Genomic DNA, 25,224 nt, shown 5'->3' with positions numbered 1-25,224 from the left:
GAACTCATCAGTTAGCACACATACTGGTCATTGATTGAGAGCTTAATTCCCTGTCTGTCTGCGTAGACAAGCCCCACCATTTATTCGAACCACACGGATTGATCCTGCTCGGTTGATCCAGGCTATGAGTCATGTACGTTGGGTGTTAGGAGCTGATTCCCTCTCTGTGTTGTATAGGTTTTCTGTCACACTGTAATTGCTTACTGTAAAAAGGAATTCATTGTTTGGCTTTGATGTAGGAAAATATTTAAAGTCAGAGTCTGAGCGAAATGCTGGTGGAAGGTTTTTGTTTTCAAAGAGGTGTCAATACTTTCTGGTTCTCTATTCAGCATTATTTATGATAATTTGGAGCCAAAACTGACAAATTATTGTGATCAGAGCTTACCCAGGATGCTGTAATTTAAAATAATGCAGGACGCATTTTCAACAAAAGCCCATTTGGCTGTTGTACAATCATTTTTCTCCGAGGCACTTTTCCTGGCAGAGTGCGGCGCGCTGATGATGAGCGGGACAGCTGAGTGTCAGATGGGACCTCGGCCAAATGAGGCTTCCGTCCCTCACCTTGACTGTGCTGAGCAAATCACCACATACATCTCTGTGTACGTTCACAGATGTCACAGACGCTCACTGGTCAGAGGCTAACTTTGTCTCGCCGTGGCAGAAATACTATCATGCAGACACTGAAACTCCATGCACGCAAAGCAAGGACAAACCACAATAGGAAACCGTAGACATATGTTATTATGTAGCGCACACCACACAGGCACGATACACATTCAAGGCACACAATCACACACACAGTGTTGCATTTCCCCTGTCCTTCAGGGCTTTAATGTCTCATCTCCTGATGTGGCGAGGGCGCTGATCCGTTGCCTATCTCGGGGAAGCCCACCATGATTCTCATCTGTCAGCCCAGGGAAGGCCAGGGATTGATCTGTATAAAGTGTCTGTGCTGTCGCTAGCATAGCTAGTCAGCAGGAACTAATCACCACCCAAGGTCCAGACTCCACTAAGTACAAAGAGGAAGGAAGACTGGAGCATACTCGTGCAACGCATCTGCAATACCAAAATGAGAACAGTACCAGTCATTTGGGTTTTGCGTAATTGTTGAGCACAGATTATTTCGGGGTTTCTCTGCTCTGTGTCTCAAAGAAGGACTGTTCTTTGTGGATGGAGCCTCAATCCACAATCCTGACCCCAGCCTGGGACTTCTTTCACCGAGAGGGACATGCATGGTTAGCCTCACTCATTCAGCCTTACACTCGGCTGGACTACCTTCATGCCTCACTTTCTCTCTTTCTGTGTAGTTGATAAAAAAAAGGCACTGCACTTGAAGTAGGAGTATTATCACTGCCCTGTGAAAGCCCATGTACCTTTCAAATGTCAGCTTTAATGAGCCAACAAAAATCTCCCCATTTTAAGCTTTTTAGATAATCCACTGTTTTTTTTTTTAAAGGTTTCTTTTATCTAAGAGTAGGACATCCTTAGCGTGCACACAAACACACACACACACACACACACACACACACACACACACACACACACACACACACACACACAAACACACCTTCACCAATCCTTCACAGTTTTGTTAAAAATAACTCACTTTGGATATTTTCTTTCCTGAGCAGCAACAATATGCTGCATAAAGATATACCTTAGTGTGTATGTGTTGCCTTTAGTTGTCAGTATGCTATTAGTGCTGCAGTGAGTCATTAAGTTCATCCCGCCTCTTACAGCAGTGTGTGCTAAAATGTTTTTTCTCATCATGGTATGAGAAGTTTCAAACTGGCAAGTTGGTTTGGTTTGTTATCCCCCCAATAAAACAAACTATATATATATATATATATATATATATATATATAATTATTATTAAAACTAAAGATATGTCTATGTTTTTAGTTCAAAACACAACATTTTTGCACATCTAGTATAACTATTAACCTCTCAATACGTCTCTCTTTATTCCCCTTTGGAGTGGGTTCACTTTACTGAACTCTTTTTTTCATAAATTAAAGAGAGAAATATCACATTAGGTATGACACATAATAACCAAGTGCTGTGGCTGTGACTCTGCTCCAGCTGCTCCTGGGACTACACGGACACAGAACGAGTCAGAAATGCATGATGAAACCAAATTACAATGTGGCAAAGAATCATACCTTTTTATGTGAAACGTTATTGCAGCTAGACTCCCCTTGCAGGTCCTAACATTTTAGGTGAAAGTAAATGGGAGTCCTTACTTTGCGTGACACTGCAGCACTTAGATAATGACGCTCTCTGTTGTACTATGAGGAGCATCATTGAAGTTCTGAGACGAAAATGTTTTTGAAAAGATTGGCTTATTTTTCGAGGTGGAAAGATGAATAATTAGAAACATTACTATTTGAGCTACCAATAAAAGTCACTGGCAATATATATGCATATGAGGAGGAATCTAATAAAAGAGATAAGTACTTGCTCAGTCTAACATTCCTTCAGTCAGCAGCTGTGTTTTGACTACGGAGGCTTCAGGTTGGGAGATAGCAAACCATCACAACGAGGTGGAGAAGGACTTTTCAGCTATGTTCATTTAATCATTCAATCCTTCCCCTTTCTCATCTCCGTCGGTATGCCTGAACAAAAAATCTTAAGCTTATTAGCATAGCATGCTATACCAAAGAACTTTGGTCTTATCAATGTAGTCATAATCCCTTTCAACTTCTCCTCCTTCGCAGTGTGGCACCATCGACTCTGGCTCCTATGTGAACTTGACCGAAAGAAACCTGCAGGACGCTCAGAAGTTTCTGCTGATGCATGAGGTGGTCCAACCTGTGGTTCCTGTGCCCTATTTTATGGAGGACAACGTGCGCTTCACTCACGTGGCTGTGGATGTGGTGCAGGGCAAAGACATGTTGTTACACATCATTTACCTGGCTACTGGTGAGTACTTCACTGCATATGCACGCAGTGTGTTGACTTTGCATTAATGCACGTATGGTACTGTATTTTATTCATGCACTGTCCCCTTGCATTCATACTGCACATACCGGGGATACCCGGAAAACCTTTGTTCTCAGTTACATTTTCTAAAGGAGCAATGCAATCCGGCATAAACAAAGACAATCTGTTTTTCCCCACTCAATATTATTTAATATTTTGTCTCTGCAACATGTTTGATGTGAGGAGGTTATTTACATTTTTTCCAGACACCAACCATTATAAAGCTATTTTTGCATTTGAAATGTGCTGACACTTGTAGGGTCTTATTATCCCAGTTGCCAGCACTCTAAGTAAAATCTAATAACATTAACTCACTGAAGAAGATTAGAGTATATTGAATAGTAATAAAGTGGTAAATGATCATTTGTCAATTGTCACAAAATGTTCCAACCATTCATGAGTTTGTATCATTACTGTATGAATTCACTGTTCAGATTTATGTGGCTGTAAACCCTTGAAGTTCACTTCCAGAGAGACTGACAGAAGAATAAGGAAACCACTAGATGAAGAGCTCTGAAGGAAGTGCAAAGCTTCGGCTTCTGACACAAGCTTGATCCTTTTTTACCTCCATGTGTCCTCCATATGCACTGGCACAAAAACACATTTACTGCTTCATATATCACTCCAATGCAATCTAGAACTTAGAAGTCCTGCAAATCATGAAATAGCCAAAAGCCGTGTGTCAAAGTGAGATGGAGTAATAACACACACCACACATGCACATATAACACACACCAATAGCTGTGATTTAACCCTTACACGTATTCCCCGTGTGCACCGCACAGCACCCCTGCTTATCAGTCAACTGTTTGATCAAAGTCAGTGTTGATGTGTGATGTTTGACTTGGCAAAGAGTTAAACATTATCAGCAAGACGGCAGCCTGATACAGCGTTTGGCACTCTGTATTGTGATATAACAGACAATATGGATTATAAGCGTGTGTACTAAACAGGATTTGACGGTAGTGACCCACTTTATCTCGCTAATGTACCGTAGGCCCAATGGGAAATGTCAACATGCTCTTCCTGTTGTAGGGCTCTGTTTTATTTTAGGATATCACACGTACACACACACACACACACACACACACACACACACACACACACACACACACACACACACACTTTCACACTTTCACACAACCTGTTCCAGTTCACCAGCTCCGTGCTTGGCACCCCCCCTCAAAAAACAACAACTCCCCTTTCATTGTTTGCATGGTGCTGTGATCAATGTAGCGTCGAACCAAAGCTGCCCACACTGCGAGTTCCCCTGACACTAACCAGACGCTAATGAAAACATCTGAAACTCTGCCAGGGCCATTGGGTAGCGCACATATTGTACCTAATCACATGCTATTATTAACACCTAAATGCTTTGTGCTGATTGGGGCCATTGTGGAAAAACCTGATCGCTCCAACTGGGGGTTCAAAGATGTCTTGGTGAAGGGTTCTGCTTTTCTTTTCTTTTTTTAACACATGGCTTGCAGCCGATTTTTTTCTTATTGTTCAGCCCTCGTTTGAAATTTCAGTCCTGCAGAGACATTTTTGTCCTGCAGTTTGTGCGAATAGCATCAAGTTCAATGCAAATCATTACCCAAAGTTTTTTTTGAAACAAGTTAAGAGTTAGTGAAGGTACATGAAAAAAAAAAGAGGGGCCGGTGTTCGAAAAGTTTCTTAAAAAGTTTTATTGTGTGCTCATTATATTGCACACATTGGAACACATTTCTTTAACAATTAATCAAGATTAAAAATACCTCCGTCAACACGCATTGAATTAGAAAGGAGAGTATAAAGATAGAAAGGAGTTTATTGATCCTCACTGTGTGGGATTTTGGATTAGTTGCAGGAACAAAAAGATTAAGACGTCTGCACAAGTAATTAAAGTAGAAAAAAAAAGTAGGAATGAAAAAAAGAAGAAAAAATGCTTCAAATGAGAAGATTTTTGAAAAGTTAAATGATAAGACAAGTAATTAAACTAAGTCACACCTCCCAGCCATTTCAGGAGAAGCGGTTTAATAAGTATTAAAATACAGCACTGTTGTTACAGACCAGATGCAATATGATACATTAGTGAGAGATGATGTTCACTATATACTATATGTATTTTGTGTAGGGAAGTTCCTGGTTCCTCATTTTGAACACTTTGTTATAAATGAGTTCACCCAACTAGTCTAAAGTAAAAAAAAAAAAAAACAGTCAGATAGGAGCACAACTTTTTAAACATGGCTGAACACAGGTTCACAGTGTCAGCGGGTAAACTATGTGAGATTGGTTTGTTAGCAGTGCTGGCGCCACCATTCTTCGGTGCTCCTTGCAGGTTAATGTCCGCATTCCTGTGCTGGTTATGCTGTGCTCCATATAACCTGACACATCCTACATACCTGTACAGCTTTATCTCTCAATGTTTTTGATCAAAGTACTGCCAAACCATGCTGCTCTTACAAGATGCCATCTGTGCTTTTTTACATCCACGTAGTAGAGCTTATGTGGCTGTAGCCTTTAACTAGAGCGAGCAGAAGTTTAACCCATTGAGTTTTGCTCTCTTACCGAGGTAAATACCCAGATTACTAGTCCAGTGGAATTATGCGACCAAAACTCACAAATTAATGAGGCAACTTTTGTGGCTAGCTGCTTCCCCGCACCTCAAGCTACTGCGCCGTAGCAGGTCGAGGGCTGGTCTATTTGATGAACACGTAAAGGCCAAACTGAAATGAAGCCCTCATCAAATGAACAGTAAGGTTAACCACTTAAATAAGAAACATACAGAAGGCCTACCAGAATAGGTAGTTGTTCCCTGACTTCCGAATTTCATGTCCTTATTCCTGATCACATTATTGTAACAGGTTACGAAGTCATGCATAACTGGCAAACATTGCTCGGGGCAGTTCTGAGTTTTATCACTCCTCACTTTGAAACCATCTATTAGCAATTCACCCTTGTTCCCTGGGAACTCTGTGCACCTAATTACTTTTTCTCCACCCAGGGGATTTCATGTATAATAAATGATGTTTGTTTTAGCGCTCCCAAAAGAACAGGCCCCGAGCTTCCTCTCACGGGGCCATACCTTACATAAAATAAAGGTCAGGACGTATTCACAATGACACAAGTTGCCACACTATTCTCTCTATGCATTACTAAAGGTATATATACTTCTTCTGGAATATCCCCTCAATGCGAAGTAGGCCAGAAATCTTGTATTGCGGTGCCATAACAACTCCCGAGTTCAATCTACAGACATGCAAGTAGATGGCATAACCAAGCCAGTCATGCCTGTCGCCACCAGTCTCTTAGACAGTCTTATTTCAGAGCCAAGAGATTGTTGTGTAGTTCACAGTGGGTTCAAATACATGTATCGTTCTTGTTCTTCTTGCCTTTTCAAATTCCTCTTTTGTCACCCCTCCTCTCTTGCTCTCTACTCCTCACCTTTTTCCCTTTTGTGGACAAATCCTCTTACATCCTCCTCTTTCTCTTTCCAGATTACGGTACTATAAGAAAAGTGCTCTCTCCTCTCAACCTGTCCACTGGGAGCTGCTTGTTGGAGGAGATCGAGCTGTTCCCTCCCCGGAAGAGGCAGCCAATCCGAAGCCTGCTGATCCTGCACAGCCGCAGCGAGCTTTATGTGGGTGTCAGAGACCAGGTCATCAAGATCCCACTGAAGAGATGCAGCTACCACAAGAGCAGAGAGTGAGTTAAACGCACAAAACAACTCTATTAATCTCACTGGAAACAGTCAAAACAAATACGCAAACAACCAAGTTTTAAAGCACCCTCTTTCATAAGATGCTCTTTATCTGAAAAGGCCAGGCCTGCGTTGGTCAAAGGCCTCGGCTGAGATTTAAAACCCTCTAAATCAGCTTTTGTCTGAGCCACTTGAGGTGCCCACGGCTGCCCTCTGTTTACTGTCTGCATGCTGTGTCATTGAACCCCGCATGTTCCGCCTTGCGAACAACTTTGTGTGCGTTTGTGCGTGTGTGTATGTCTGTGAGAGCGCATGCGTGTGTGTGTGTGTGAGAGCGTGTGTGTGTGCTTAGCAGATATTGACTTTCTGTCTGTCTGGAAGACACTCTGTCAAGGAATAAATATTGGCAAAGAAAAAAGTGAGACAGAGGCCGGGTGTGAAGAGTCATCATGAGATTGGGACCCCATCCATCATCGCACGTAAAAAAGACAATGAGCTGTTATTGAAATACACGGACCAGTTAAGGCTTCATGTGACAGCTGTGGCTCTGTGATATATGCTGCATCCATTATGGCACTTCATCACCTCTTTCAAAGCCTTTTTTTTTCTTTTCAAGCAAAAACACTAAAAGAGGCAAATAAACTATAGACTGGTGGGCTACAGTGCAGAGGGAATACACGTGTTCATCTCTGACATTCTTTGAGGTTTACCTGTTTGAAATATTAGAAGGCTGTGCTTCTGTTTGGTTGTGAATGTTGTGCTGCTCACTGATGGGTTCTACACAATCGGCAAGGCCTTAAAAGACCTTCTGGCAGACAGGTGTTAGTTTGTTCTGTCTCCCTAACATTTACTACAGTCACCCTGTTATCCACCCTTAATATCATTGTCAGAGGAGTCTGTCACTTTCTGCTTTTTAGTTAGCCAACCAGACACTACGTCAGACACCTTGTGTGTGCAACCAAGCACAGACTGTTTACCTGTCTGCATTTTCATACAGATGAATGCATTTGATCTTGTGTCATCGCGTTAAGTGCTTCAGATTGTGTTCAACTCTGAGAGTTCCTTGTTATGAAACACACATGCAACTTTCATCACATTTCCCACAGGCAATGTCAAGCTGCACTGATGCTAACAACTCAAAGTTATGTTATTGTCCGTCACTGCAGACTCATATTTGCATGACAAGAGTGACATCAGGCTTTTTATTGCTCTCTATAAAGCCAGCCGAAAGAGATAGGCTAAAGAAACACAGCTTCTGTTGCAGCCATTTCCTCGCAGTAAATTTTTTTTGGGGGCGGCTTATTTGAGTCAGAAATGAATATAATCCTGCTGCGTACCTGGAGATAACCTGAGAAATCTGTAAGCAAATTGTGTTGAGACACATTTAGGAAGCTTGAGCAATGTAAACATTGTCACAATGTTCAACATTCATAAATAAACATTTATCTTATCTCCCTCTCACAACCCTTACATGTGTTTCTTCCTTGTTTTCCTTTCTCTCCTCTGGTGCATTCATCTGCTATCTTATCTCTTAAATGTCCCTTTTGTTCACCTATCATATCGCTCACTTTTCTTCCAGCATTCAGCGTAATCTCACTGTTATGTTTTTTTCCGGTCTGAACCGGATGTTGGATTTCTCGTCATGTCACAATGCAGAGCTATCTGTAATCACATCTTCAAAGATTGATCAAAGCCTATTAAATCCACTTCTTTCTTTCAGGGCTTGTGTGGGGGCCAGGGACCCGTACTGCGGTTGGGACCTGTTGTTGAAAAAATGCACCACGCTGGAGGAAAGTGTCCGAATGAGCCAATGGGAGCAGAGCATAACAAAATGCCCCGTGAGTATCACTTGCCACTTCATCTTTACATACCTGCTTTCAGTTCACTCCCATGTTTGCGCTCGTCATTTTCCGTCTCGACTTTGAAACTTCAAAGTTGGTTGAAAAACACAATTATCCTTACCGAGCTTCCATCCTCGCTCTCTTCTTCACGTGAATTTAGTACTCAAATTCATCCGTTCTCCTCACCTCTCAAAAGCCGCAGCCTGCTCTGTATTCTGTCTGTGCTCTCACAACTTAGAAGCAGCCCCTGAAACCAGCCAGAGAAACACATCCAACGCCAAAGAAAGGCATCTCTCGACTTAACAACTTGACTTTAAGGGATGCTACATGTACCCCAGGAATGATCCAGAGCTCTGCCTCGATCATTCCCCTCAGACGGCTTGTTCATTAGCAAAACAGCTCTCTCATTTATTTCAATGTGCAACAAATGCGGGAGCAGTACGAGAGGGCCGGGAAGCCTATCAATTTCAGCATGGCTCTGCTTTTCTCAGACATCCTTTTAAAGCTAGCCACAGCAGGATGTGCCTCTGTTGCTCTGTTGTGTACTATCCAGTTATAGTATGGCTTCAAAAAAGCAAAAAAAAATGTGGCAAGATTGACTAGAAAGTCATTGCTCTATTGCAATTGTGGTACATGTTACACACTCTTTTATGTCAGCATGGTAAGCAAAGCTAAATGTCTCTAAATGATGACTTCAAATGAAGAATTTGATCGAAGATAATATCCATGTTTGCAGCAGCAGTGGAGCCAATAATCCTTTAGTTGTTGTGTATCTTCATACCACGTTCCACACCAGTAATGGACTATTTACTTATGCACTTAACCTTGGTCTAACCAGGTCCAATCCATTCAGAGGGAGCAGAAATTAACTCTGACAGTAATAACTCTGTATCCTAGGAGATACATAATTATACTACTCAGGAAAAAGTCTGCTTGCAACTATTCAAGCAGAGTGAAAACCAAGTTTCCCTTCTTTTATCACAGTTGGTGTTCAACATCCTGTGAGTCCATTAACACGTTTGGAACAAGGCGTTGAATGTCTTGAGGTGTGGGGAGGTAAAGCATGTGCACTCAGAGATTGTTGTTTAGGCATAGAGAGGAGATCCGCTTTAACCAACCTATTCACAAACGCCATCTGGCACCACAGTCTTACGCCAGTATAGGAAGAACCACAAATGAGATTGTCTGCGGTTTTGGAACGAGTCGCTGTTCCATATGTTAGATTAAGTTTCCATTCAGAGGATGGAAATTTCTACGCCGTTAAAGTTTTAGTGAAGATCCGTCTTCGCCTTGATCAACCCCTATTCAAACATGCGGTATGTGAGTGTGTTAGATAAAATAAAGGAACAGCTGTTGTTATTTCAGCCTGTGGAAAAGACATTATTTCTTTTTTCATTCATAGAAAACATGAGGGCTTTTAATCATGCTGTCCCTGGAGTCCTTAACTCTTTTACTTCTGCATGTTTTTTTCAGCTGTAAATATTTATTTTTTAAATATTAAAAAAAAAGAAGAAAAATGTCCCGACTCGGTTTAGTACATATTGTCTGTTGTTTTCTTTTGACGCAGTCTCATTGATGCAACTGTTGTCTGTCTTACCCAAGCGTCCCCTATTTAGACACTGGGCCCAGTTCAATTACCATTATGAGCAGAGGGCAGACCTTTTTTCTGCGTCTGCCAAAGCAGCTGATGATCACACTCTCGTTTTCTGTCTGTATGAAAGTGTTTTCTGCATTTTTAAATCACCCTGTAATGTACCATCGACATGGCTCATATCATCTGCAGCTCTGAATCTCACGCCTCTGCCTTTTTGTATTTAGCTCATATGCCCGGGACATCGCTCGTAATTCATAGCTCCTGTAATATCGGAGCCTTCCTGTTTCATTGTGTTGTGCTTCAGATCGCTATTTACGCTGCCACTTTTATTTCTTCATTTTTCTGTCCTTCCAGTGTGTCCATTCACAGCATTGATTTGCCTTTCTCTGAATCTCTCTTGCTACTCCAGAATCTCATTATATCCCTCAGACAATTTTCATATATCCTCCTCATGTTCACAGCCCATTTCTGTCTGTATAACTGTGCAATTTTTGGATGTGCTTTGGATGATGTAATGCAGTGATTTTTGCATCTATTTGGGGAATATTGATTTCTGTTTGCATGTCAGCTACGTTTCCCAGAGCAACACGTTCCTGAGAGCATCCCTTTAATGCAATGGCTGCTTCCTGAGAAAATCCATTACTTTTAAAATGTTGTAATTTTGGCCCTAACAGATCCGTAATGTGACTGTCGATGGAGGCTTTGGCGCCTGGTCGGGCTGGTCCACATGTAGTCATAATGATGGAGGCAGCGCCGGGTCCTGTCTGTGTCGAACACGAGCCTGTGATAACCCCGCCCCTCAGTGTGGAGGGGAGCAGTGCTATGGCATCAGTGTGGAGGTGGCAAACTGCTCCAGGTAAATTCTAAGCTGCTTCACAAGAGGCATCTGAAAATCTGTATCTGTAAACATCCTGTGAATATGTACAAATATATAGTCCTACTTTAAAAGCGGGAGAGTTGGTTTATCCCCTGCATGCCCACACCTTCTCATCAAGGGAACACACTCATTTAAGTTTCCTGTGTTGAATATACAGTTGTCAAAATGTAATGATTTTAACACCTCGATTGAAAAATTAACTGACATGAATCCAGTTGTGTATCAATCTCTAGAGAACAAGGTGCAAAATTCACTATGAAAAAGAAAACACGGCTCATCATTTCATATCAAAGCTGTGACACGGAGTTGCTTTGCATCATTTCTTAATTCATCTCTTGGAGTATAAATTGTTCAGTGAACTAGTCACTCATTTTGTACTTACTTATTCATCATTGAAAAAAGCAATCTGAACACGGCTAGGTTCCAGCCACCACTACCTATCTTATACCTTTGGAAACACGAGGGTAGACTAGCTTATTCACCAGTTTATGAGGTAGCCTCGGTGCTGATTGTTAAGCTTTGATGACCTTCCTGTCGGACGACGCTCTCCTCCTAATATGATCACTTCTGGCTCCAGAAAACAAACATGTCAGCAGCCAAATGAAAGGAGCTTGAAGCTTCACTTTCACAGGCGGGAAAACTTGATGGTTGATGTCACAGTGGCTACATCCATTATTAAAGTCTATGGTTTTTATATACATTCACCTTTAGTCACTCAGAAGTCACTGTATAATTTCTGCTTTAGGTTAGAGTTCTCGGCTTTCATTTGTGAAGTTAATGATGAGGAATGTGTCCCTCATGTCTCCCTTAAAACCCTCCTAACACTGAACAAAAAGACGTTTCTCATAATGTTATCACCCTCATGATAGCTGATATGTACCTGCTATAACCTTGTTGTTGCTTCCATCATTTCTCACTTTGTGTGTTTCCACAGAAACGGAGCGTGGACTCCCTGGACTTCCTGGTCACCGTGCAGCACCAGTTGTGGTATCGGCTTCCAGGTCCGTCAGCGCTCATGCAGCAACCCGACCCCTCGACATGGTGGGCGAGTGTGTGTTGGCCAGAACCGTGAGGAGAGGTAAAACACACACACACACACACACATACACACACACACACACACACAAATACATTCCTTTGCATGTACTGATTAAAGCAAACACACAATGTTTATGTGTGGTATGATTCTGTTTTCAATAGTTGGAATATAATGTTTTCCAATAATTTGTGACCTGCAGTTAAGAAGTATGACTTTGACTGTGACTTTTTTCTTTTTTTCTCTTTTTTTTTTCTTCACTTCTGTCTAAATTTGTGACAGCCAATTAAGGAATGAGTAGGGTAGAGGCCTGAGCTCGGGTAATTATCTGGCTTTCACACACAGGCAGAGTCTGCATTTTGAGGCTTTGGAGGCTTTGGCATAGAATAATCGCCTTTTTAAAGATGTTTGTGCCGTTTCTAAGCAACCTACAAGGCCTGAAGGTGGAAAAAATCAGTTTCTCAAGGAGAACGACTGTGAAGGAACACAAAGAGACATTCAAAGCAGCCCAGGTAGAAAAGGTCACCAGAGGAGTGTTCTCTAAGGGAAAGTTTTCTCCATTTCTTTTGGTGATCTTAAACTTTAGTTCAGTTGCCAAATCGAGAAAGGATTTTGTAAAAGCTGTGACAGCTTCCATGGTGTTTGAAAATTGGATGATAGCAGCTATATTACATTATTTCAATTCCAGCTTAATAGAAAGTGCTGTTTAATAATGAACGGAGACATTCTCCTTCTGTGTCCAGCAGAGCTCCCCAGCGAGGCGCCGTGCCCATGTTTTTCATCTTACTCCCGCCGTTAACCAGCGGTAGACGCAAAAAAAGTGCAAATAAATACAGTTCAGAGGCTACAGGGAAGGGAGAAGGAGAAATAAATTGTTACTAAGCGTTGCCCTGGCAACTACAGCAGCATTGCGATGGACGAGTAATTGGATATGGCCTTCAAGGATGAACCGTATATTGCATCCTTTTTTTCCTCTCCTTTTTCGGCACTTTTTCATTTCCTCTCTCCCTCCACCTTCCCATTTCATACTCACTGATGCTCCTGGTGGAGCCGTCCCTTTTCTCAAGGACCGCACCTCCAGGAGTGCTGATGTAAAATATATCGAGTGACCAGCAGAACCCAGTTACAAACTAGCTAACACTGGCGGGGGGGGAGGGATGCTTCTGCAGCACTAAAGACTCTACGGGAGACGGGCAAGAGAAGTTCTTTCCCACTTCCTCTCTTTCTCTTTCTCTCTTTGAGCTCTAATCGGCCTTGTTTCATCTCTGCTTCCCGCTCCGTTCGGTTATTTAAAACACCTTAAGTCAGTTAAGGGCCAGCTGTGAGGGCTGCTTCTATGTGTGGTGGGAGTGAGAGGAGTTTGTGCGTCTACGTGAAAGACATGGAAAGAGAATCTGTGTTAGCAGATAAATAATGCTGTGTATAAGGCTGTTTCTGCTTGAGGGAGTAAAACACAAGATGGAAATGCTAGATGTTTCTGTGTGTTCTATTTGAGCAAATCCAGCTGTGTCAGGAGTGTATATAACAAATTCTTTAACAACAAAAGCAGGGACTTGCGTTCGATGCCCAACCAGTGTAGCAGTGTCCAAAACCTTGTTGTTTACTGTTTTCCTCTTGTGAAATAGGTATGTTCTTCTGTACAGGCTTTAATCCACACAGCATGAAAAGCCCCTCAGCTTTTGCTCACTGAACAATTCTTTAAAAGCAGCGAAAGGCTTTTATTTGACGGGGCACAGGCTTCCTCGTAGAGGTGTTGGGCATTTGCAATAAGCCTCACCACTGACTTTGTTCCGCGAGGACCCTGTTTGGATGAACGCACAGTTAGGTTCAAACATGAATGCATACAGTCTGAGGAGCAGCATAGTTGAAGAAGAATTCAAAGGGTGGCTCTTTTCTCACCTCCTCTCTGTGTCTTTTAGCCAAGCGGCTTCCCATTAGTTTGGCTCTGATTTTTTTTTTTTTTTTTTGCACCAGGCAAAGCTTTTAAAGATCAAGCAAATGTTCTGAAACCAACCGTGCGCAGCACCGCTATGGGCTTAAATCTGGCTGGTTAATGCCTTCGTTTATGCACCTTCTGTCGGTATTTCCCTTAGCATACTGACTTCGTCCATACTGCTTACTCAGCCTTAAACGGGTAATTAGCAGCGCTTTGCTCTGATCAGCTCTGTGTTATAACAGTGAGAAGAGAAAGGGATACAATGGAGGAAAGCCAATTGCTTGTCTTAAATGATGAAAGTATGTACGATGATGATTCTTAAGCTAAAAATCTGCCTTACATTACACATATTTCTCCGTGTGTGACTGTGTATAGATTGTGCAGGGTCTACAATCTTCCCCTCACTCCTCTTTGTCACTGTATCAACCAGGTATAAGCGTGCAGATGTACAAGTGGAAAAGAACACTCTGCTCTTAGGATTTCAACAAGGAAAAAATACAGAGTGTCGCTTTTGATGTGGCACGAACCAAAGCAGAGTTTTTTTGGGAAGAATAACAATAAAAATATCTACAAGTCTCTGCGCCTCTGGAGGAAGGCTATAACGTTAAAGCTATTTTAGCATAAGACTAAATCTTCCTCTAAAGATATTCAGGAGCTCAAAGACAACAAAAACAACTATAAAAGCAATTTTATAGCTTGCGACAAAGTTATAAAAGAAATTATATGGCTCTAATAACCCTGGCAATCGTCTGTCTTTATTGTATAATGAAGACTGAGTAATTAAGTATTTCAGATGTGGCAGTAATCCTGTCCTGTAAAGTGATATAATTAGAGATGATGCGTGCGTCTTTGTGGCCCTTTTGATAGCCGGTGTCAATGAATTATGCAAAATGCATACACAGGTTCATTTGTATTTGAGACTGGATTTTCTTAGATGTACTTAGAGGGAACGCTGGCCATAAAGCCAAGCACCAAAAAGAAGTACTATGTGGAGTTGTCCAATCAGATGTTCCGGGCGCTCCGTGTTCACTTGGCCACATCAAAGGCAAACGTTGGGGTTTGGTAGATTTTCTTCAAGTCAAGTTTACACGCCTTTTCTTTTATTCCTTTCTTGTGGCCTGAGCTCTTTGTAGCTATTTCAGTTTAGTGGCCACGATTCAGAAGTGTGGTGCCGTCTCCAGGAACCATCACATTTCCATTTCAGAGTTAAGTTAGATAAAGTAGCTATTTAATTTTCTACAGATAGCTAAAAAAAAAAAAAAAAACACTGTCAGACATGATACGGTTGTAAGTTTTTGAGTGTCAGTTAGGCTGTATGGCACAAGTGCAAACGTGTCTGAAATGAATACTGTGTGATACTTTTAAAAAAGCACAATGTACACACATACCTGCTCAGCAGCAAAAAAAAAAAGGCAAACAGAATTAGACCCAACTGGTGGGCAGCGTGAAGCTTTTCTCATCTTAAGAGCCAAAGTTTCCCTGAGACAAGAGCAGCTCAAAATAAGTGAGTATTAGACTTATTCATGTTGAGGGGTAATTAAGCTAACACATTTGTTCTTACAGCCTTTCAACTTCATGTTCTATAAATTCAGTTTTAGAGCTTCATCAGTTACAGGTTCTGTGACTCTGCATAACTCAAACAGACTTTACACTCGTCTTTGCAGGTACCAAAGTAAAATACATCCGTAGAATGGATTAATTAAAACGCAGCATTACAAAGCCACTGTTCGTTTTTAAAGCTGGTTCTCTTCCTCTTTATCAGCTGTGGTATGTTTCATTGCACAAACTGTAACTTCACAGACTGTAATATCGCTCACACTTCATGTTTGTAGTTCGCTTGTTGTTTAGATGTATGTTAAAAAAAATGTTTTAGCGATATGATGTCAAGAAAGCAAGAAACCTCATAATGAGACCTTAAACCCCCAGAGAAAGATTTTTTAACGGTGTATAAACTTTTAATGAGCCTTTAAAGTACTTTGTGGTTTATTAATGTAAAGTCTGTTTCCTATCTTTACAGCTGTGTTTTACAAGGTTGTCATCTTTTTCCTGTTTATAACTCAACCTCTACTTCTGGGTGTCCACATGCATAAGAAGTAATCAGTGTACACAAACACATTACTGCTTGTCTATGTGATACTTATCTTCTGAGATTTGAAATAGATTCATAAGTCTTTTAGAGTTTTTTTTAGTTAATCAGCCAGTCCCTTCTAAGTGTTAAGGTTAGCTTTTTAACTCCGCAGAATGTCAAATGGAGCAGCAAGGAATTCAGCCAGTCTCACAGATGACTGGAGTAGATCCTGAAGTATGTACTAATTCAGACTTTGAATCCATGAATCTATGAATCTAGAATCGGAAATAGATTCTGAATTGAATCGTTACCCAAAGAATTGAAAGTGAATCGAATCATGAGACACCCAAAGATACTTTATTCGTCTTCAGAGTAAACCCATCTTACTGACTAGACTGACATCTTGATCCCCTGTGGTCTCTGCTCCTTTCACAGATACTGTAATGAACACCTGCCCTGCCCTCCACATGTCTACTGGTCGGCCTGGTCGGCATGGGAACGCTGCAACGTGCCCTGCGGCGGAGGCATCCAGTCGCGACGCAGAAACTGTGAGAACGGCAACGACTGTCCCGGGTGCGGTCAGGTATGTCACACTACACAACAACTCATGCACCATCCTCAAACCCCGACTTTCTCTCCGTCTGCTCATTGTTTGGGAGCTCAGCCTCATCCTCTCTGACGCGATGAAAAGGCAGTGCTGATGAAATTGGAACATCTAACACGACCAAATCCCCTGGCTATATTTATACAGTGGCAGCAGACATCAGATTTATTACCAAGACCTATTTAATACCACACACACACACACACACACACACACAAACACACACAAACACACACACACGCACGCAGTAATCACTTCACATATGAATAGGCTTATTTTCTGTTCCAAAGCACGGATGATGCAAAGATGTGTTGAAATATGAGTGCTCTCCTTGTTGACAGAATTATGTGATGCTGGTGTTATTTCTGGTGCTATTTTCTCACACACACATCCACACATGTGCACACACAAAGTCTGAGAGAGAATGAACATGATAGCTGTAGCCTCTTGTGTCCCTCTTGAACACAGATTAAAGAATATGGGTCAGTCTTGCGACACATGGGATCCTTAAAGGGTTTTTTGTTTGTGCAAAAGAAACAAAACAACAGATTGGACGGTTTATGGAAAAGCCTTTTAAGTCTTTTATAAATGTCTGTTTAAGGGTTAGGATTTAGAATCTTAAACATGATTACAAACACATAACATATCCATGTTACTGTATGTACGTTTTGTACGTTTCGTTTACCCATTACTTCGGAGTTGTTTTTTGAAAAAAAAAAATCTATTTCACTAATACTTGTTTTTGTATTCAAATGAACAATTTTAGGTCCAATGGGGGACTTTCAGTTGTGTTGTTTTTTGGTGCCCCCAGAAGAAAAATTTCTACTGTGTTTCTAATCTCATCCTGCTCTATAAGAATCTTGGCCTTGAAAAATGCAAAACGAGCTCTTTTGACATCTTGCAGATTACCCCTTCGTCTGACTCCTACCCTGTGGCAGTGCTTCCAGGCCTTAATAATGCCAATATAGAAATGAGCAAACACGTTTCTGATTGTCTCATTTGATTTAGTCGGTCAGACGGAGGCACTCTTTTTCAGAACCAGCTCAAAAGTCTTCACAGGATCTTTTATGTGCCAAATAAAGAAAACAAGAAATACCGCAAATCCCTCTATTTAAAAATAAACAAATAAAATGTTCTATTTTCATGACACGATCATGGAGGCTTTTTTCACAAGCTTCATGTAAAAGCTCCAAAATGTTCTGTTCAAACACAGAGAACATGTACAGTATGCACACACTGGTTAAAGTAATACAATTCAATGATTTCAGGTGACCTTGTAGCTCAGCCAAAGGTAAGGGAAGGCTACAAAAAAGCACTGCAAATGTTTTAACCTGAAAAACTGAGTTGGTGTAATGCCACGCTTGATGTGTCCATGTGACCTTAAAGGTTAATGCTACTGAGAGTTTTCTGAGTCAGTAGAGAATATGACACAAAGCAAGTTCATTTAGTGTGGCCTTTTAAAGACAGATGTACCAATGGTCCATCCTTCAGTCTGACAAGGATACATCACACATATTTGGACACAGTCATTCACTGTGCAAAATTAAAAAGGCCTGTTAGGATGAAAATATCAAATCAGCCAAATGTTTTGTTTTATTTTTTCAAAGCATTCAGCGAACCAAATCACATTTAGCTTAAAAAAAAAGGAAAAGTACATCCCACAGGTTGGGTAATGGCCTGCTGTGAAGCTGAATAATACTTTGGCAGCATTAAGGAAACATCCCACATAAGACCTTATAACCTCCAAGCATATATCTGATAATTGTCCATGACACATTAGTCGCTGCAGAACACAAATGAAAAGACTGACCTCCCATTAAAGGGCAATTTACATTCACACCATAATCTCTACAGCTACGTGTAAACGCCCACTCGCTCTCCATCACACACACATACTCCCATCCGATGGCAGCTGTTTCATTCCTGTCATTGCGCATGCGACCATTATCCTCTCTTAAGCATCCTGGGTATGCAGCGGCATTCCTGCGAGAACGTAGTTCAGAGAAGAAGACTGACGACTGACTGTCTGTGACTGTCTGCAGTTGTGGGTACTTTGATGATGCCTAGAGCGGAGCACAGGCACAGTGAGGAGGATGTAAGAGAGAGAGAGTTTGTTTTGCTGTCCGGGAGGGGGGAATTTTGTAACAATGACAGACAAGGAAGTGAGAAGCAGAGAGAGCAGAGGTGGGTTAGGGGGAAAGGTCAAAAAAGCAGCATGGACAAACACAAAAACTTTCTTTTTTTTTTGTCACCCTCTCCTTTGATTTTCTTTTCTTTCAAAGACCTTTAATTGTTGTCCTTTTTTTCCCCCTCATCAGACATTATTGTCTCCAAACATTTCATTGCGGACTTAATTAGGACCACTTTTGCCACCAAGGTTTTAATTACATTCAGATTTCAGAGACATGTTTTCTTCTTTTGACAGCTTGGCTAACGTGCATGATATCTTCATGTGTACAGAAGCACTGGCTTTCATTTACAGCTCTGATAAAAGCGCAGCTGTGAACGTAACGCAACGTTTGCTTCAATTAACTCAAACATCCGAAATGATCGACACTCGACTGGAAACAGTAACGTTCGGCGCCTTTAATAATATGAAGCGAATGCATTTGTATTCACCACTTGAAGATCAAGGCTGATGAGGAAGTGTTCGTTAAATATCATCAAGAACCCCCCCCCCCACTCAAAAAAAGTGAAAAGTGTGATTGAGTTTTTTATGTGCCATCTGCCTGTGTTCTCTACCCCCGGACAGATCTGCGTTTTAATTAAACAGAAGGAGACCACACACACACAGTCAAACACACACGTTGCAGCTTCTGTCATCACAGCTACTTTTTTTACACAACAGACACCCTGCTGAGGCCTGCAAAGATGAACACAGAGTACGTCTTAGACCTGTATGCATGAATATGTTGTGTATTCATGTTTTGCTGTCAGGATTGATATCCTCGCAGCCACCTGCGGTCAGCTCCAGGCATTTGCCAGACATTAATCGACAGCAACGAGCCAACATCTGCTTGGTTTTTCACATAGATATCAAGCAGAGACTTTACCAGAAGTACTAACTTTGTTTTGCAACTTATTTTAAAAAAGTCTACAAAGCCGAACCGAATTGGGAGATAGCGGTCTCAGGTCAGCGCTCCCAACATGCATTCAAGAGAATCACGGAGCAAAACATCGATTCAGTTTTTTGTTACTTTCTTGTGATTCCTTATTGATCCCTGGAGCAACATTTTCTCAAGCTTATACCTTTCCACAGGGAGCTCACAGTAGTTAGATACAAAATAGCTCAAGTGAAACAAGTAAGGGTTCAGGTCAAGGACGCTTCAGTTTAAACCGAAGTGTCTCTACTTAATATGCAAGGCTTCAAAGTAAATGTTGCCACATGCTTGATTAAAAGAGCAAACTCTGCAGGTGCTTTGTTTCCGTCCAACCTGCCCTAATGCTGCCCTGCGTGTCATTGGCGAAAGCCTCAGCAGTCTTATCATCATGAAAGTATTTAGTCCTTAGGTGTTCTGTGCCTCATTTTGCTGATGCAAAAGACCGCACGACTGCAACTTCATCAGTCCGAGCCCTGGTCCGCTCGGCGCAGCTCTGTCTCTCTTGTTTTTTCTGGGTCTCCATTCGCAGGTTTGAACCCCCCAGAGGAAATGAGTAAGTGAGGCTCCTGTGGCACAGCAGTGATGCTGCGTTCAACATGTGCGGTACTTAACCCATTCTGCCCGAGCCAACCTTTAGAAATACAAAATGACACAAGTGGTATATTGTAGAATTGCTTCAATGAAAATAATTCCCCATTCAACCCTTTTGATGCAGTTCACGCATCATGTTCAAACCCACACGCTGTTGATCAAGGCCGAGGAATTCATTCCAGGTTGATTAGGAAAGAATTATTGTTACAGCGGGAAAAAAAACTCTTTTATATTCTATTATTAATGGTGGCTTAGTGGTCGGTAATGAAAACTTTCACTTTTTTTACTTTTAGAAGGAGAAATGAACTGAAAAAAAAAATAAAAACCTTCACAGGCTTTTTCACTCTACCTAATGCAGGAAACACTGTCCTCATTCGGCTATGTCAGAGATTCTCCTCCCCGCATGTTTGTCTGAGAGTCTCCTTAAAATGAAATTCTGACAATGCATTAATCATCATATTTTGGACTTGAAGTCTATGTTCCTCAAACAAAACAACACCCTCTCTCCTAATTTGATCACACTTGCTTCAGCTCTCTGACACCCGCAGATAAATGAAGTGGAACAAGCAGAGAGCGCAGATGGAGCGTCACTTTGATACATTTTACAAATAGACTTTTGGGTCGCAGACGTGTACAGTATATGTCATCAACCATTTTTATTAATCAGACAATTTTTTTTTTTTTTTTCTCGAAATACAGCAATAACAAATGTATTACCAAAACACAACAAATGTTATCTGAAGACATTCAACCGAATGCGCTGGTGTCAATTGTCCTCCTTGTTTTACGTTTCAAACGATGTTCATGGCTATGTTTAATATATATTACGACACAGAGACTTTCCTTCAACTTGTAGACTCGCACATAAAAACGCTGCATGTGTGCAGGTGTAACCACCAAGAGGAAACACTCTGTGGCACATCCAATCAGTAAGCAGCTGGCATAAGTAACCACAGCTTTTACGAGCACCGGGCCGACATGCCGCTTATAACGGGAGTAGGCCGACACCCGCTCAAAAGCCGCCTCACGTAACTGAGCGCCTTGATGATTGTGCTGACATTGCCTGTGACAGCAGCAGCAGCGTTGCGTGGGCTGCACCGATTTGATATCAGACAGAATTTGTCTTGTAGATTAGTCATGAAAAAAACAAGAAACTAGTAGAGTTTTCATTATGCAACAGGCAATAAACCAGTAGCAGCAGGGTGGTGGTTTATCTCGGTGGTTGGATTGTGCGACACATAAAGCAGCAGCCTTACCCATGGCCAATTACAGCATTTAAATCTCCAGTCTCTCATCCCTGTTTCATGCATGTTTCCACGGAAACACCTAAAAAATATTTTTTTAAAAACGAGCAGCATGACAATGCATGTCTGATAATGCACATGCATGAGTCACAATTGGTTCACATGACATATCATGCAGTCCTTACATGCACATATTTCCCAAGGTTTTACATTTTTTATAGTGGTTTAAGTCGAGTTAAATGTGTCAGAGAGGCATTTTTAAAGATTTAGCCGAGATCCAAGCTCTCTCTGTTAATGGCATTTTGGTATTCTCTTTAAATTCTTAGCATTAGATGAAAGAAGACTTGCTTCCGAGACGTGCGGTTTTTAAGCGGACATCACTCACTGTGGTATTTCCCACTTTATACAGTAAAGTACATCCAAAAACCCTCACATCCCAGGATCAAAAAGGGGATTCTTCTCAGATGAACTCTCTTTCGAAAAGTTAAGTAAAATATTGGCCACGCAGAGCTGACGATGCGCAGAGCTGCTTAATGACACTGAGAGCTGTTCCATTTACCTGCCAGCAATTCACTTGTGCCGCCAGCCTGTGAAATGAAAGTTAAGTACCCAGTGTCGTGTGGGCAGACTGATGTGGGAACAGGCTTGTGTGTTTTTGTGTTGCTCTGTGTTACTTATTGTGTTCATGTGTGCGCGTGTGCGTGTGTGCACTGGTGTGTAGCCGGGAGACCTGTTCCTGGCCGACTTCATTACTAAGTCAGACAGGTGGGGAGGCAGAGGGAGAGAGGGGGGGAGGCAGTGTTTGACAAAGTGTGCTTCGGTCGGTGCTGCTAATTGAACTGATGTGTCATGGAGGCTTGAGGAACATTAGGGCCTCCGTCTCCGTGGACGCTACCACAATAGATAAAGATGTCAGAGGAGGAGGAGAGGATTAGTCGCTCTCACATCTTGACCGTTCGCTTGAATGTCAGAGAACTCGTGTGTATACTTAGGCTTCCTTGTGTCCCCCAAAAATACACACACTTTCCCCACTTCCTTTCCCTCGCACGCTCTCACATCTCTCCCAGTCCAATAAGAAGTATAATGAGTGTAATGATGGTAGGAGGCTGGAGAGGCACGACTCCTTATTATTCACCTCCCACATCTGGCCACACACCACAGAGAGCCTTTTGTACAAACACACAAACCCACACACACTGAGAAGTAAAGATATACTCTCTGTTTTTTCACCCTCCACTCTACATTCATACATTCTGAAGTAAAAATATGGAGTGAGGCTGAGGGCTCACACTTGCTGAGCACTCAGGAGCTCACTCTTTATTTCTTTTTTTTATGCCCTTCTTCACACCTGAAAAAATGAGCAGAAAGGTCTGCGGATGGAGAAGAAATGAGATAGGAGCTGCCTGAATCCAAAATTCAACCGTGCATAAAGTTATAAACACGCACGCGCCTCATAGACACACATTCCAGCCAGCCTGAAGTCAAACTTTCAGTCTGTGGTTATTTGACACATGCATGCACAAAAACACACTGACCACCACTGATTGTGACCATCCAGGCAGCGTGTTTGTGTAAAGATGCTATCAGACCCCCCCCCACCACCACCCCCACCTGGCTATTCTGAGCTCCAGCCAGAACTACATCACTTCGCCACCCGTCTCTGAGCAGCTGCCTATTAAAGGTGTTGCACAGCATAAAATCGCTGCTCTCCATTTGCCCATAATGCATATCGCTGCTCTCGCCGAGGGGGGAGTGTAGATATGAGTCGAAATCAGGAAGCTAATTGAATCCAATATTGTGTTCCACATGCCACTTGTCACAATCGACTGCTTTTCGCCATGTTTTCACTTTCAGTTAATTTCTCCGAAATTGAGATGTGAGTGTGCTGAGTGAAGTGTGCGGGAAGTGTTTCCTAGTTTTTTGAGGTTTTTTTGTTTTTTCTCCCGTTGTGCTCTTTTTGCTTTATTACTTTGCTTTATTAGTTCATCATATCAACTCGAAAGATTCCCACGCAACATCTAAATGGCTAATTTTGATCAGCATCATTAGCCATAAATGTTGTAAAAGTGAATCAAAGTTTTAATTAAAAAATACAGAACAGCTGCTTCTAGGAACATTCACATGACACACATTTAATATTTTCCAAAGATGATCTATTCTCCGCTCTGGCTCTGTGAATGTCACTGAATAGAAGCGTTTCATTTGTTTCTGTGCTTGTCTGTGTGTTGGGTTTAAGAATGTTAAAGGTATAGCTAAAAGCAATATTTATTTAGTTCCATTTCTAAGGCATCAAAAAAGTATTACAATTTCTCTCTTCAAGCAGAGGTACTGTTTTTGACATTCTTCCAGATGAAGCCAGAAAATATAATAAACTGGTCATTTTAACGTCTGTTATTGGATGCAGCAGTGGGGCTCATATGATGGACCTGAGGGTGGTACAGGCGGAAAATGGACACCACCATCAGATTATGATATTCCATCACATTCTCACCACTCAAACCACATCTGTTTATCAGTTTTCAAAGATCTACCACTACTCTTACAGTGTTTTTGTGTCCAGAATGAAAATCCTGAAATTCATTTTTATTTTCTGGTGAAAGCAACAGCCCAACCTTCGAGCTCTTAACCTCATCCCGCTAATATTGAACTGAACTTGAGTTCAACAGGATACACTTAACAACCTTCAGTGCACTCTTTTCATATCGTTTATTTTTCTCAATGTGGTCATCAGACCTTTAATTTTTATCAGCTTCTCTAGATACTACTGGATATATATAATATATTTGTTATCCAGTAGACCAAAACTGCAGTCTCATATTCATATATGAGACTGCAGTTTTAAACTCCCTTAAAAGAACGACTGCAATAAAAAAATATTTTCAAATTCCTTTTTGGGGAATTACAGTAATACCATATATAACTGATCCTCTACAATCCCACAAAAGTTTGCAAAAGGAGGTCATAAATAATAAACAACCTTTCTGGCCCTAGAACTTCTTAATGAACAGCCCCTTGTTGTGATGTGTTTATAATCATTATGTTTAAGCAGATCAACGAAAGAAGCCTCTTTTTTTTTCTTCCCAAGTTGTTTCCTTTTTATGATTTTAGAGTCCTTAAGAGCTGAAACTTGTTCTTTGAGGAAAAAAAGGGGGGGGGGGGAAACTAGCTGCCCTGTGTCTGCTATAAAAATATTTATACAAAGTCCCAGTGCAATGCTTTCTACACAAGGGCATCAGTTCTCTCAATAAACCACAGAGCTGTGGGTATTTGTTCAGTCAGTGGGGCATCTTTGTAAAACACACTCACTGACCACCTTTCTGTACACTGAGTGTATTTAAGCAGCAGTTGATATGGAAGCCTTTGGAGACCTTGAATGAGGTTTTCCTTTAAACCCAGTAATTATCTCCTTAGCTCTGTGCATTGACACTAATCCTAAGAGAGTACAGGGGGGGAAAAACGTTTACCAGACAAGCCTCATTAAATATTTACTGTGTTTAGCCACCATCAACAACTCACACACAGCAAACGCCCACATATCGTTCGCCTCTTTTACCCCCCACTCACACCATGAGATGCTTTTTTGGTCACTGCGGGCTGCGGCCAAAGAGACGTTGAGCTGGATGTTTTTTTTTCTTCTTTCACTTCCGTTCTGTTATTGGCTGATCATCTCA

General features: G+C 41.5%; 1 protein-coding gene across 4 annotated transcripts in view; it reads left to right on the top strand.

The window, feature by feature from the left end:
• The window catches only part of sema5a (sema domain, seven thrombospondin repeats (type 1 and type 1-like), transmembrane domain (TM) and short cytoplasmic domain, (semaphorin) 5A), a 119,328-nt gene that overhangs the window by 69,221 nt on the left and 24,883 nt on the right, over positions 1-25,224 (top strand). For all 4 annotated transcript variants that reach the window (XR_013780552.1, XR_013780553.1, XM_079361343.1 and 1 more), the window contains exons 10-15: positions 2,718-2,922; positions 6,459-6,666; positions 8,382-8,499; positions 10,771-10,952; positions 11,908-12,051; positions 16,449-16,596. Coding sequence is in view for 2 of the 4 variants with exons in the window: in XM_079361343.1 (XP_079217469.1) it covers positions 2,718-2,922; positions 6,459-6,666; positions 8,382-8,499; positions 10,771-10,952; positions 11,908-12,051; positions 16,449-16,596 (1,005 nt within the window). In the remaining 2 variants the exon portion in view is untranslated. The remainder of the gene's footprint in view (positions 1-2,717; positions 2,923-6,458; positions 6,667-8,381; positions 8,500-10,770; positions 10,953-11,907; positions 12,052-16,448; positions 16,597-25,224) is intronic.

This window comes from Symphodus melops, assembly GCF_947650265.1.
Source record: "Symphodus melops genome assembly, chromosome: 14".
In the NCBI taxonomy this organism is placed as follows: Eukaryota; Metazoa; Chordata; class Actinopteri; order Labriformes; family Labridae; genus Symphodus; species Symphodus melops.
The sequence above is the reverse complement of the archived record's forward strand: the minus strand, read 5'-3'. Positions and strand labels throughout refer to the sequence as shown.